The sequence below is a fragment of the Sceloporus occidentalis genome, unplaced genomic scaffold (assembly GCF_023333645.1).
Source record: "Sceloporus occidentalis isolate IW3139 unplaced genomic scaffold, rSceOcc1.0.p SCAF_76, whole genome shotgun sequence".
NCBI lineage: Eukaryota > Metazoa > Chordata > Lepidosauria > Squamata > Phrynosomatidae > Sceloporus > Sceloporus occidentalis.
This window is the reverse complement of record NW_028317056.1, coordinates 2428332-2441740: the sequence shown is the minus strand read 5'-3', so window position 1 is coordinate 2441740 and position 13409 is coordinate 2428332. Positions and strand designations below refer to the sequence as shown.

The window sequence follows — 13409 nt, the reverse complement described above, 5'->3', positions numbered from 1 at the left end:
CTTTACCAGACCCAATGCACCTAGCGATCTCTCGAAAAACACCTCACAGGGAGGAAGCCATCTTGGAAGATGGAACACGTGACCTCTTGTTGACGTCACGCCCCGTCCCTGAAACAGGCGACCACTGCGAAATATACGACGAACACCTCAGGAGAATAAAACCGAGAACTCCCGGGAGCTGGTACTCCCGAACACTTGTAAGGTTTACCCCGAGAGGGGGTCGCTACTGGGAAAACAGCGGAGCAATGCATTACGGGAGTTGTAGTTCGACTTGTTGCTTGGATCACATGACTCACTGTTCGGCCTCAGCAGCCGCTGACTGTCTACGGAAGCCGAGGAAGCTTGGACGGCGTAGGGAAGCAACACACTCTGCGCGGGAAAAGGGAGTTAATACTTTGTATCGCTCTATGCCATGTGTCACAGCAGCAGGTATTATACCCGGTAGAGCTTCGGACCGGAGGGTACCGTGATCACCACAACCAGAGGGGGGATAATTAAGGTATATCAGTGATAAATCGATTCTATCTGTGATCCGAGCTGGGCTGTCGTAGGGCTTGGGGGTATCTGTCACATGCTGCCCCCCTGCATGGCCGTTTCCTGTGACTTTAAATATTTAGAAGAGGGGTTAATGCCGGGAGGGGGGTCTGATGCTTTGAGATCAGCATGCCAGGGGCCACATCCCAATAATAATAATAATAATAATAATAATAATAATAATTACTGTTGTTATTGTCACCAGGTGTTGGTGCAGGTAGTAAATATGAGGCTCTCCTATCTTTTTCCTTTCTTTACTTTTTTTTTTCTCCTTACACTGGGGGAAAATGCTAAATGTGGAGCAATCACCATGGCAACTAAAAGAATGTTGCCCCTAACTGCTTCTCATTCAGTACTTTGCCCCACAGCTGCCCCATACCCCCCCAGGCAGTTTTGAATTTGATCTTAACTTATCATCATGTTTCCGAAACACGTTAACTCTTTATTTTATTGCCAAGTAAATATAATATGTAAAATGACCAAAAATTTATTGAACGCCAACCTGTCTTTGCTGTATAATCTCAGGATACCACCGCAATACAAGCTATATATATATATATATATATATATATATATATATATATGTCTCAATCTATAAAGGGGATGATCATTATTAATATTATTTATTATCATAAATTAATTTAATTTATTATCAATCGTAATAACGATAGATTTTTTTTTTTTTTTTTAATTGTAGATTTATTTTTTTTCTTTTCACTATAGATCCAGTGTTATACTAGTCTAGTGGATCTGCTTATGTTGATATAACTACCGGATCTCTATTGACTTCTATCCATAGGTGACCTTTGACCTTCCCGGCCGGACTGACTGCGCGAGCGAGTCTGCGCATGGACATGATTATTCCTGGTGCCGAGAATGCCGCTCGCCGCCGGGGATGATTTTTCAGACGAGTATCTCTGCGTTTAGTAAGCTCAAGATTGCTGCGCGTTCTCTAATTCGCTTGCGCTCCGCGGGGCCCGCAGACATGACCCTGAGGGGCCCGGTCCAGAAGGTTCTGTGCGTCGCCGAGAAGAATGATGCGGCTAAGGGGGTCGCGGATATCATGTCCAACAGCAGGATGAGACGGGTGAGCAGCCTAACATTGGCCATTAAATGGGAAGATAAAGCTGATTTAAAAATATATATATATATATTTAGAATTTTTTTTTTTGAAATCAAATTTAAAATTTCTAAAAAAAATAATCTAATTTTTATAATTTTTCTTACAATTTATTATATTTTTTTATAATATATAAAAATGTTATAAAATGTATTCTTTATTATAATTTCTGCTCTGCTGACATCTCGGTAAATTGTTTTTGTTTTTTTTTCTCTGATCCAGAGAGAAGGTTATTCCAAGTTCAACAAGATTTACGAATATGAATATCATTTGTTTGGAAGGGTAAGAGAATTATTGCGAGCGGACGGGAGTCCGAGACGTCGTGTTCTCGAGCGTTTGCGGGTTCTAGGTGTTCCGTGTTCCGCGTCCGGCAGCCTCGCGGAGATTAATCCGTGTTTTGCTGTTCTGCAGGACGTCGCCGTGGTGATGACCTCCGTGTCGGGACACTTGCTGGCGCTCGACTTCCAGAGTCATCTGAAAAAATGGTTGGTATGAAGCAGACGGAGCCAGAAAAACACTTTATCTAATTTATGGTGCTTTATAAGGAAATATCCAGAGATCCTTAAGTCATGTTTTTTTTTTAACTACTGTTCATAAGTTTGGGGTCACTCAGCTATTTTTATGGAAAACAAGGAAATTTCGGGTTTCTAATCATCAATTATCCTTTAAAACTTAAACTTGGACCAGCGAACACAACGTGCCATTGGGACACAGGAGCGATGGGAGTGATAAAGGGCCATTGTGACACAGGAGTGATGGGAGTGAGAAAGGGCCATTGGAACACAGGAGTGATGGGAGTGAGAAAGGGCCATTGGAACACAGGAGTGATGGGAGTGATAAAGGGCCATTGGAACACAGGAGTGATGGGAGTGAGAAAGGGCCATTGGAACACAGGAGTGATGGGAGTGATAAAGGGTCATTGGAACACAGGCGTTGTCTTGTTGCTGCTTTTATCTGCCATTACTGTAGAGGGCGCTGTTCTGTATAAGTGTTTCTTGTTTTAGGCACAGCTGTAACCCCGTGTCGCTGTTTGATGCTGAAGTTGAGAAGTATTGCCCTGATGACTTTGTTAACATAAAGGTACGGCCAGCCAGGCAGACAAGGCAGGAACACTGTATATAGCGCTGGGGGGTTATTACTGGATATTGTTTTCCATGGGGCTCTTACTTAGTAAACTGTGAGCTCGAGCTCTTGCTTGGAGTTGTTCCTTACAATACCAGCACGTGGCTGCGGATCTCGTGGTGACCAAGGCTCCTGCATCTCTAATTTCAGAGGACTCTGGAACGTGAGGTTCGGCAGTGCCAGGCGCTTATCATATGGACAGATTGTGACAGAGAGGGAGAGAATATCGGCTTTGAGATCATCCATGTGTGCAAAGCAGGTATGCAGCTGGGCAAGGGCGAAGTGTACTGGTGTAAGGGGGTGATAGATAAGTGGAATTGCCTGCCAGCAGAAGTGGTAGAGGGTAATACAGTGAGGGTATTAAACATGCATGGGATAGACATACGGCTCCCGAATCTAAGACGAGACCAACACTGATTAAGGTTTGAGTCTTTACAGCAGGAGAAACGGGCGACTAGACGGGGGCCGGATGGGGGCCGATCTGCTGGCAGGTTCTACTTTTCTACCCAATTTTAGTGTGTTATTCTGCCAAATTCCCTTTAAAACCATATAGGGGGAATTACGTTTATTTATGGGGTTATTTATATTTTTCCGCTCACATTTTCTCTTCCCACGCTTTTATTTTTATTTTTTGCAGTGAAACCAAACCTGCAGGTGTTCAGGGCTCGGTTTTCGGAGATTACCCCCCGTTCGATCCGAACGGCCTGTGAGAACCTGGTGCAGCCCGACCAGAACGTCAGCGATGCCGTGGACGTCAGGATGGAGCTTGACCTCCGGATAGGTGGGCGACCATCGCTGCCCTCGTAGGACGTTATTCCTCTGCCTCCAGTGTTTGAGACTCCCGGAGCTCCGAGGACTCCTTTTGGGTCATTTAACCGCGTTTCGCTCGGAGTCTCGTAGAGTCCCGTAGGTCCGCGGGCGGGTTGTTGAAGTCCGTCTCGTGTCTCGCTCAGGTGCCGCCTTCACCCGATTCCAGACTCTTCGCCTCCAGAAGATCTTCCCCTCGGTGCTCTCCAACCAGCTCATCAGCTACGGCAGCTGCCAGTTCCCCACGCTGGGGTTCGTGGTGGAGAGATTTAAGGCGATTCAGGCCTTTATCCCGGAAACCTTTTACAAGATCAAAGGTAGAAGCGACAACGCGTGACGTTACAAAACTACATGTGAGCCGTAAGAGGCTATTTATTTATTTATTATCGTGCGGTCATATACCGGGAATCGATACGCCATTTTTAGTGTTCTCCATGCGCAAGATGGTCAAACTAATTATAAGGCAGTATTGTATATGGATCTCTGTCGTTGTTACAGATACCTAGATGTCCTAAAATAAAGGATCTTTATTTTATAAATTATCTTTTTTTATTTTTATTTTTTTTTTCCTGGTCAAAAAGTACATTCTTGATAACGTTGTCCAGAGTTTCTGTTTCTATTGCTTGCGGAGAGTCGGCGTATGTTCTGAAAGCTGCCGCTTCTCTTTGTTCCGACGTATCCATGAAACGTTTTATATCTTTGTGCTTTGGTGCTCTGCTAACCCCCGTGCCATCGCTTTGTGTCCACCAGTGACTCACGAGCACGAAGACGGGAATGTGGATTTCAGCTGGAAGCGGAACCGTCTCTTTAATCACACGGCCTGCCTGGTTCTCTACCAGATCTGCATGGAGGTACGGGCTCTGGTACTGCATACAACGCCAAACCGGGTCAGATGAGACGTGATTCTCAGCGCATGTTTATTAAGAAATATCTTGATGCGTTTCTAGAATCCAACGGCGACCGTGGTGGAAGTGGGAAGCAAACCTAAGAGCAAGTGGAGGCCGGTGGCCCTTGACACCGTGGTACGTGCCGTGGGGGGGTACCTTGTTAGCTGTCGGCATTTCTCCATCCATTTCTCTAGTGGCTTAGAGCAAGTCTATCGCTTACAAAGAATTGATCCGAGTTGGAGACGTCTACAGTAGTTGTGACATCACCCTCGATCCTAATTAGCGAAGGGCCGTTAATTTGCATATGAGGTCATCATAATGGTGGTGCGTGCAGATCTACGGTTTCTCCTTCTCCTTTTCTTCTTCCTTTACAAATTGCCCCAAATTGGTGATGGTGATTCCCCCGTGAGGCTGTCCCTCTCGGTAGTTATGGGGTTACGTTATTAGGACAAAGGAAGAACGAGGGCTGCGGATCTGTCTCCTTCTCCAATTTACTATTAACTTCTTCTTCCAGGAGCTGGAAAAGCTGGCTTCTCGAAAACTGAAAATCTCAGCCAAGGAGACCATGAAGGTCGCTGAAAAGCTCTACACGCAAGGGTAACTCTCTCTCCTCTTACACGTAATTATATAATTTCAATAATGTTATAAATATTTAATATTAAAGATCTATTGAAAAATGGATGACAGCCAATTAGATTGGGGGGGGGGAATAAATAGCACAGTAGGCAAAACGGCCAATGACGTGCCAAGCCGTCGTCACATGGGGCTTCTGGCTTTAAAGGGATTAAAGACCTTATGGGTACGCCTGCTTCGGACACCCACGTGGCAGATTGATATTGTCGGCAGGTACCTGGCGATGTGTTCTAGGTGGGTAGAGCCGGAAACCCATACATTTTTGCGGGGTGTCCCTTAGCCCCCCGTTCTCCCAAATCTCAAGCCGCTGAATTTCACGAATCCCCGTTTTGCTTTTCAGTTACATCAGTTACCCCCGTACCGAGACGAACATTTTCCCGAAGGACCTGAACCTGACGTCTCTCGTCGAGCAGCAGACCCAGGACTCTCAGTGGGGGAACTTCGCTCAACGCATTCTGGATAGGGGTGGGCCGACTCCTCGCAATGGAACCAAATCGGATCAGGCTCACCCTCCCATTCACCCCACTAAATACGCTGGGAATTTACAGGTGGGCAAGCGCGTTCATCCTCATCAGGCCTTACGGCGAGGGTGAAACTGAAAAAAATGGGAGTCTGATTGCTCTACAGAGAGTCAGTAAATAGGAGAGGCTGTTTGCACCATGCAGGGCACTGGGTCCCTTTATTGTTGTTACTATATTTTCTTTGGCAAAGGCTTATTATTTTCAAAGTTCACTCATCCCTTAGGGAGTATGTAATGTGATAGCGGTCCTTACTAACTTGCTGTTTTCAGTATGTGAATTATTATTCCTCCCCGTTAAATTATCGCTAGTTCAGGGAGAAGGGAGAGAACTTCAGGACAGGAAGCCAAGCGGATAATTCTGGCTCTGCCACAGGCTGCTTCCAATGTCAGCTTGCTTCGGAAGTAATCTGAACAGGACCTGACTTTCATTTTTTTGTTCCCGCGCAGGGGAATGAACAGCGTATCTACGAGTTCATAGTGCGCCACTTCCTCGCTTGCTGCTCGCAGGATGCCCAGGGCCAGGAGACCACCGTAGAAATCGACATCGCGGCGGAGCGGTTTGTAGCTCATGGGCTGATGATCATTGCCAGGAACTATCTTGATGTTTATCCGTATGACAAATGGAACACTAAGGTGATTAATCGGGAGTCTTAAAAACAAAAATATATATTAACCCCTTAACAACCGGCACGTCATGGCATTAAACAAAAAATAACAGCTAAACACGAGCACCGCAAAAGTGTTAAAACAGCCTTGTTCACGAAGGTACAAAAAAAACAAAAAAAAAAAACAGCTGGGCCCTTAAGGGGTTAAAAATGTCCTGTTTATTTACATTTTAGTACAGTCATACCGTTTCCCTTTAAGTATGGATGCTTGTTATCCCCAAACCAATGAAAAAAAGTATTATTTATGTCGCTTTGTGTCCTTTTAGAGTATTGAGTATTAGAATGTTAGACGTTCAGATTTTTAGTAGAATCCAGATTTTTTAACGTTGTGGTGTTTGTGTTCCGTCCTCTTTCTGGTGTTCTAGATCATTCCGGTGTACGAGATGGGGTCCACGTTTCAGCCAACCACAGTGGAGATGGTGGATGGAGAGACGACCCCCCCGCAGCTTCTAACAGAGGCCGATCTCATCTCTCTGATGGAGAAGCACGGGATCGGTAAGTCGCTGCTCCTGTCAGTCTTTAAACTCTCGCCTCTATTCCTCGTCGATGCTGGCAAAACTTTTATTTGAAGCCTTTAATGTCTAAGTTTCCGTGCCCACTTTGCAGGTACTGATGCCACACACGCCGAGCACATTGAGACCATCAAATCGCGCATGTATGTAGGGCTCACGGCAGAGCAAAGGTTCCTCCCCGGAGAGCTGGGAATGGGCCTGGTGGAAGGTGAAGCAACGCATTGTAACCGTGGTGGAATGTATGGATCGACAATACGTTTCCGCTCATTAAAATAATCTCTTACCCGTCTGTAGGTTACGATTCCATGGGCTTCGAGATGTCCAAGCCAGACCTGCGTGCCGAGCTGGAGTCTGATCTGAAACTGGTCAGCGAAGGGAGAAAGGACAAATTCACCGTCCTTAGGCAGCAAGTTCAGAAGTATAAGCAGGTCTTCATAGAGGCGGTTGAAAAGGCGAACAGGTAGGTTCCTGCGTATTGTCACCGCTTGAGAAGAATGGTGGGACGATGATCCCAAGTCCTCCCTCATCTTATGTTGGTGGGAATTGGATAGAAGCTTGGACATCGCAGGCAGTAGGATAGACAGCAAGGGAATGGGCGGAGGTCCTTGCCTCTTGGCTAGTATTTACAAAAGAACCAGATCTTGGCCATAACCCTTAGACCTTTGAGTGCAAACCAGTTGTGAAGAGTAGTTTGAGCATCTCCAGTGTTTGTAAACCAGTTGTATTGATAATTAACCCCATTCCTCTCTTGCTCTTTGTCAGGCTGGATGAAGCCCTGTCTCAGTACTTTGGACAGGCGGCACAGCTGGTGGAGCAGCAGATCTACGCGGAGACCCCGCTACCCGTGCGGAAATGCCCCCAATGCTCCCGGGACATGGTCCTGAAAACCAAAAGAGATGGAGGGTCGGTCACCTGACGTGCTGTGCCATGGCAATCCCTATACTAAATCTCGGGGTCTTAACCCATCGGAGATATTATAACTGTGAACCTCAACAGTCATTCACGCCTGCGCGACTCCCGTAATGTGATCTAATGATTCTGCCTCTTCGTAGGTTCTTCATATCATGCGTCGGGTACCCGAGCTGTAAGTCGGCCATCTGGTTCCCCAGTTCCGTCCTCGAGGTTTCACGGGATGATAGTGTTTGCAGCGTCTGCCGGCCTCATCCTGTCCACAGGTGAGTTACGGTCGAGATCCTTTGTTTTAGGACGTCTAGGCATCTGTAACAATCTTTTGAGGAACTTTTTAACAAATAAAACATCACTTATTACTAAAAGGGAAACTTTGTAGCCGATGATACGAACCCTTTTCTCTGTAGTCTGTGAGCAGGGAGTATGGGGATCATGGAAAGGGACCTCGGCCACAAAGTCCTTGGTCCTCGCTGGGACTGAGAATAAGAATGTCCCCGTTTAGGGCAACTTCATCTTTTAACCCCTTCATGATAAAGCCTGTGCATGTGCTGGCTCACAATGCATTGTTTTTAATGGGTTTAAGGACAACCTATTGTCCTTAAGGGGTTAAACCATAAGACGGGGTTTGCTGTGTATGACCTGTTTTGCCCTTGCAGGCTGAAGATGAAGTTTAAGAGGGGCAGCGTCCCTCCTCTCATGCCCCTGGAGTTCGTTGGCTGCATTGGCGGCTGCGATGAGACGCTGAGAGAGATTCTGGACCTGAAATATTTAAATGGTGGAAGCAGAGGGCCCCGGGCCGACCCGTCGGGGGCTAACCACGTGCAGGTGAATCCGACCGGCAACCGCACGGGGAACAGCCGAGGCGGGCAAAGCAGGCAGCCGCCAGCCAAGAGGGAAAGGAACTCTGTTACGGTGACACCTGCTGCCCCAAGACGGCCACCTGACCCCAGCGCCAGCAGCGGGGACAACGAAGTGGTCTGTAACTGCGGCGTAACCGCCGTCCAGCTCACCGTACGGAAGGAGGGACCCAATCAGGGTCGCCCGTTCTACAAGTGCGACGGAGGAGCTTGCAACTTCTTCCTGTGGGCTGACGAAGAGGGGGGAGCGAGTAGAGGTGCGCCGGCGGGATTGTCTTCCGCGGGGCGTCCGTCTGGCGCGTTCAGCAGCCCCAGGGCGGCCGGTGACAGCTTCGGGTCTGGAGGGACCGGCGGCGGCGATTCGGGGGGAGAGGCTACCTGTATGTGCAACCAGGCGGCGGTCACCCGCACCGTGCTTAAGGATGGAGCCAACAAAGGGCGACAGTTCCATACATGCGCCAAACCCCGGGACCAGCAGTGCGGCTTCTTCCAGTGGGCCGACGAGAACGTTGCTCCAGGTGAGACCCGGGGTGATGAGGTTTGAGGAACCGTTCATTTATTTATTTTATAGTTCCAGCTTTCTGATGGATTTTTTTTGCTCACACCTTCTTTCAGGTCCTTCCACCAGCTTCCCCAACGCGTTTGGAGGCTCATCAAACCCACAGAGAGGATCAGGGGCAAAAAATAAGCGGCCGGACTACGCTTCATCAGACAGGGGTCCCACTGCTAAGAAACAGAGGACGTGCGGAATTTGTCATCAGCCCGGACACAATAGGACCAACTGCCCCCAAAACAGATGACAGAGGAGGGGGGTCTCCAATGAATATCCGCGGCTTCCCTTTCTCGGTGAAGGGCGGACATCTTTCTATGTAGTAGTTTTTTGTACATAAATCAGTCTTAAGCCCTGCTTTTAAATCTCGCTTTATTTTTTTATAGATATTTCCCCTTATTGGTCGTACAAGACGAGGTTTGTATAGATGTGGCGGCATCATTGGAGGCGGGCGCCTAACTTTACCGTCTGGGGCCCCTGTGAACTTTAACTAAATCCGGAAGGAAAGATAAAAGTTTTAACTGTTTTTAAGACGGTCGTTACGTTTGAGAATTAGTGAGTTAGCAGCAGGATTGTTGGAGAAAGTTTTTATTTTACTGGCTTGGTGGGGTAATTACCCCTTAGACAGCAGGGGGAGCCATAGGCTCAACTATAGTCTTGCAGAGCATCATGGGAGCTGGAACATTACCTCTCTAAATTATAATATATGCATTTATTTATCATTATTTATACGACTGCTGTAGCTCTGATGACCAGTTCATTCTTCGCTCCGTTATGTCCAGTGCCACACGATGGAGCGCTCGTCACTTAAATTCTGTTTTCTCATAAAGTTATCTAAATAAAATCTTTGAACGTTATATTAGCAGCAAGAAGCATTTTCTTTTTATTGTATATAAAATACCCCAATTTCGGCAAGTTCTATCTCATTTTTCATGGCTAGATTGCTTACGAACAAGCTGAAGAGGCAGAGCTCTTGCAATTTAAAGCCCTCTCTGGACGTCATTAACCCTTGCTTACCCTATGAGTGTATTGGTACAGTCACAAAAGATTTGGGAAGGTTACCTCTTGGACCTATAGCCCTATAGAAAGTTCAGGGGTGCAGCCAAGTGATCGTTGTATTGACCAATCGCGGCGCATATATTTATAATCTGCGGTGCAGGAAAGAGCATGTAGTGGTCAAAACCCACATTACACCACCAAATATAACGTTTAGCCCACTGAGCACCCCCCCATCCTTAAAAACAAAAAAATATATATATAATTTTATAACTACATTTATGCTGTATTTTAAGATTAATGGGTGGCGAGAGGGGATTGGGGACTGTAGGTTATGGAGGGAGATTTTATAGGATATACATATTTTATAGTTATACAGTATATATATATATATATTATAAATATATCACGCTTTTACAACACTGATATTCTGCCTGATGTTTCATCTGACGAAGCCACGCTTACAAGGCCGATGGAACCTGTATCGGTGCCCGAGGGATACGGTGGTCCCAGAAATACCCCCATTTACTGCGACTCAACGCATCACATGCAGTATGGAGCCAGTTTTCCCTCCGGCAGAATCCCAGTCACATGATGCGGGGGGCCGCGGGAGATCGGGATTCCGTCCAGGGTTTGGAAAGCATGACTTGCACATAATCTTTTTTCGTCTGCAACCTTAAAATACAGCTCAGCGTCTGCGATTACTGCCCAATAATAAGGAAAGTGAAGGGATCGGGGAACCTGGAGCTTTAAAAGTCTATAGAGCAGCATCGGGCCCTCTGACTAGAACTAGCCCCATAGGCCGCCCACCAGCTCTTACATCACAAATATGGCCGATGAGATAATAAATGGATTTTAACGCGCCCTAAACCAGTCAGAAGAGATCAGAGGATCTCCCCAAACGGCCCACGATCCCTACTACCCACAAAAGCGGGACAGTACACAAAAATCAAGACTGCCCTGTTAAAACCAGGGCTGTTGGGAGATATGATACAATGTGTGCATCATTCTTCTGAAAGCCCTTTGGTAGCAGACAGTTTAAACGCCGAGCCCCGCAACAATAAACCGAAAATAACCGAAATGACGAAGCCGTCCACACGAACCTTTATTATTACAATTTAGTTTTATTTTTAAAAAATAAAGACAGACTTTCACACAGCAAAAGCCACGAGAGATTCAGCGATGGAGCTACGGAAAACATACACGCATTAAATTAACCCCTTCTGTGCCCTACGGGCCACCATATTCATTGCACCCCCCCCCCCCCCCAATATTCTTACGGTAAAACGGTATCAAAAATAGATGAATCTGAATGTTGAAAATTAACGACAGCTTTCGAGACCCCGGAGGTTTGGCACACGCTAGATTCTCAGACCAAAAACAAACTCCAGTCCAGAGGGGCCGCTCCGGTCCAGGTTATCACAGTAATACTTGGCACATGGCGATCGTCATCTGAGTGCAGGGTCATTAAAGAACGAAACTATTAAAAGTCTGGTAACGCGTCGGCACCGTTGCTGGGATAGGCAGCTATATCTATTTACAGACAATTCCTGATTAAACAGGGTCTGGGTTTAAAGTCCTTCCTCTGGGTCTGGGGGTATTTGCAAAAAAAAAAAAAAAAAAAAAAGTTCAGTTTTCAGTTTTCCCAGTAAAAGGTTAGATTGGGTCAGTAAGGAGAGCGACCCCCAACGATTAAGCAGCAGGTACAGGAGAGGCGAGTATCTGCTCCTTAATGAAAGGTTAGGGGACTCGATGATTGGGCAGCTGTACAGAACTAAAAGTTAAAGTGCCCCCGAGTGTAGACCACCGAACACTCTTCTTTTAAATAATGTGCACATTTTATTAGAAAGTGACGTGCAATTTCCTACCATAAAGCAGCAAACCCTTAAACCCGGCATTCTAGAGCTTCCTATAGGCCGCGCTGTGAGGACGCTATCCCTGCTTGGGAACAGATGATTTCGACTGGCCCACCTGGGCTCAAGCAGGATGAGCTTTAATTCAGAACTCGTAAGACGGACTGCGGGGATCCTGCCAATAAAACAGGAAGGTGGTTAGGGAATTACTCCCATGACTGTCAGCCGTGAAGCCGAGCACTATGGGATCAGTGCAAAATAAAATCATGTGCCTGTGCCCTAAGCGGAAAAAAAAAAAAAAAAAAATACAAAAAAAAAATAATGAAAAATAGGAGAATTTAAACAAAAAACAAATCCTGTAATTCCTATACCTAGTGTATGACGTGGATAAGCTTTAAAAAATATGGGAAATAAAATCCATACCCAATATCGCACAGCCGCCCGAACCCAAACAGGGCTACGCTTATAACAGAATTAGAATTCCAGTGCTAAATATGGAGCAGTCACTTAGAACATCCCCCACGATTGCCATGGTAACTGCCCCACAGAAAATATGGCCCATAATATTGTGTTCTTCCAAAAACAGCTCCAACCCGGTTCCCAAGAGGAACAAAAACATACAGAAAAAAAGGAAAATACAAAATTAAAAATATGCAGTTTCTCCATTGTCTGCCTTTTTAGACACAATATTCAAATACACAAAAGTAACCCCCATAAGGAGCAGCCGCTTGAGTTTCGTTAGTTATTTCTTGATTGGGATATTCAGTAAACCAACAGAAATTTAACTCACGCTGACGATTTTCTATTTTTTCATAATTTTTCCTTCAGTCATTTAGCAGACGGCACTTTTAAGGAGAGAATGCCCGATATTAGCATTAACCTCACATAACAATATAGCTCTTTGCATTAAGAGCCGCTGAGAGGTCCATAGGGACATCACTGAACCAGTAACATGCTGGCAATAACGATAACCCTCCTCTGGGAGTAGGATCCTGCACAGACTCCTCCGCCTGTAGACACTTAACACCTCATCTGCCAGAGAGCTTTCCCTAAGCGCAGAATCTCGCTTTAACCCTGCAGAGTGCCAACGGCGGGTTACTGCGCTGCTAGACACAGCTTATACTTAGAAAGGCAAGAAAAGAAAAATGGAACACGTTGAAAGGACGTTTTATGCCCGAAATTCTAACCTTCCGAACATTTACGCCCGACGACGAGATGAAGACGATCGAATACTCAGAGTATTTAGAAGACAAGTAAATGAATATTAGATTTTAAACAGAATTATCTGATCTGAAAGCTACAAAGTCTCCAGCAGAAAGCAATCAGGGAATTTTTAACACGTAAAGGTTATCCCTACCATGAGCTTAATGCATCAGAGGGGACCTCTGAAAAGTGCAGCGATTAAAGGGTTAACAGATTCTCAGAGCAGATCAAAGCCCCGGAT

General features: G+C 46.1%; 1 protein-coding gene across 1 annotated transcript; it reads left to right on the top strand.

Annotated features, from left to right (window-relative positions):
• Positions 1-14: 14 nt before the first annotated feature.
• LOC149285766 (DNA topoisomerase 3-alpha-like) lies at positions 15-9366 on the top strand. The gene is made up of 20 exons (XM_089494841.1): positions 15-197; positions 1334-1621; positions 1877-1936; positions 2066-2139; positions 2659-2734; positions 2927-3035; positions 3414-3557; positions 3730-3900; positions 4334-4434; positions 4531-4605; positions 4985-5067; positions 5444-5651; positions 6071-6256; positions 6654-6783; positions 6895-7008; positions 7095-7260; positions 7563-7703; positions 7853-7975; positions 8366-9096; positions 9182-9366. The coding sequence occupies exons 1-20, from the start codon at positions 15-17 to the stop codon at positions 9364-9366; spliced, it is 3348 nt and encodes a 1115-aa protein (XP_089350967.1).
• Positions 9367-13409: the final 4043 nt, after the last annotated feature.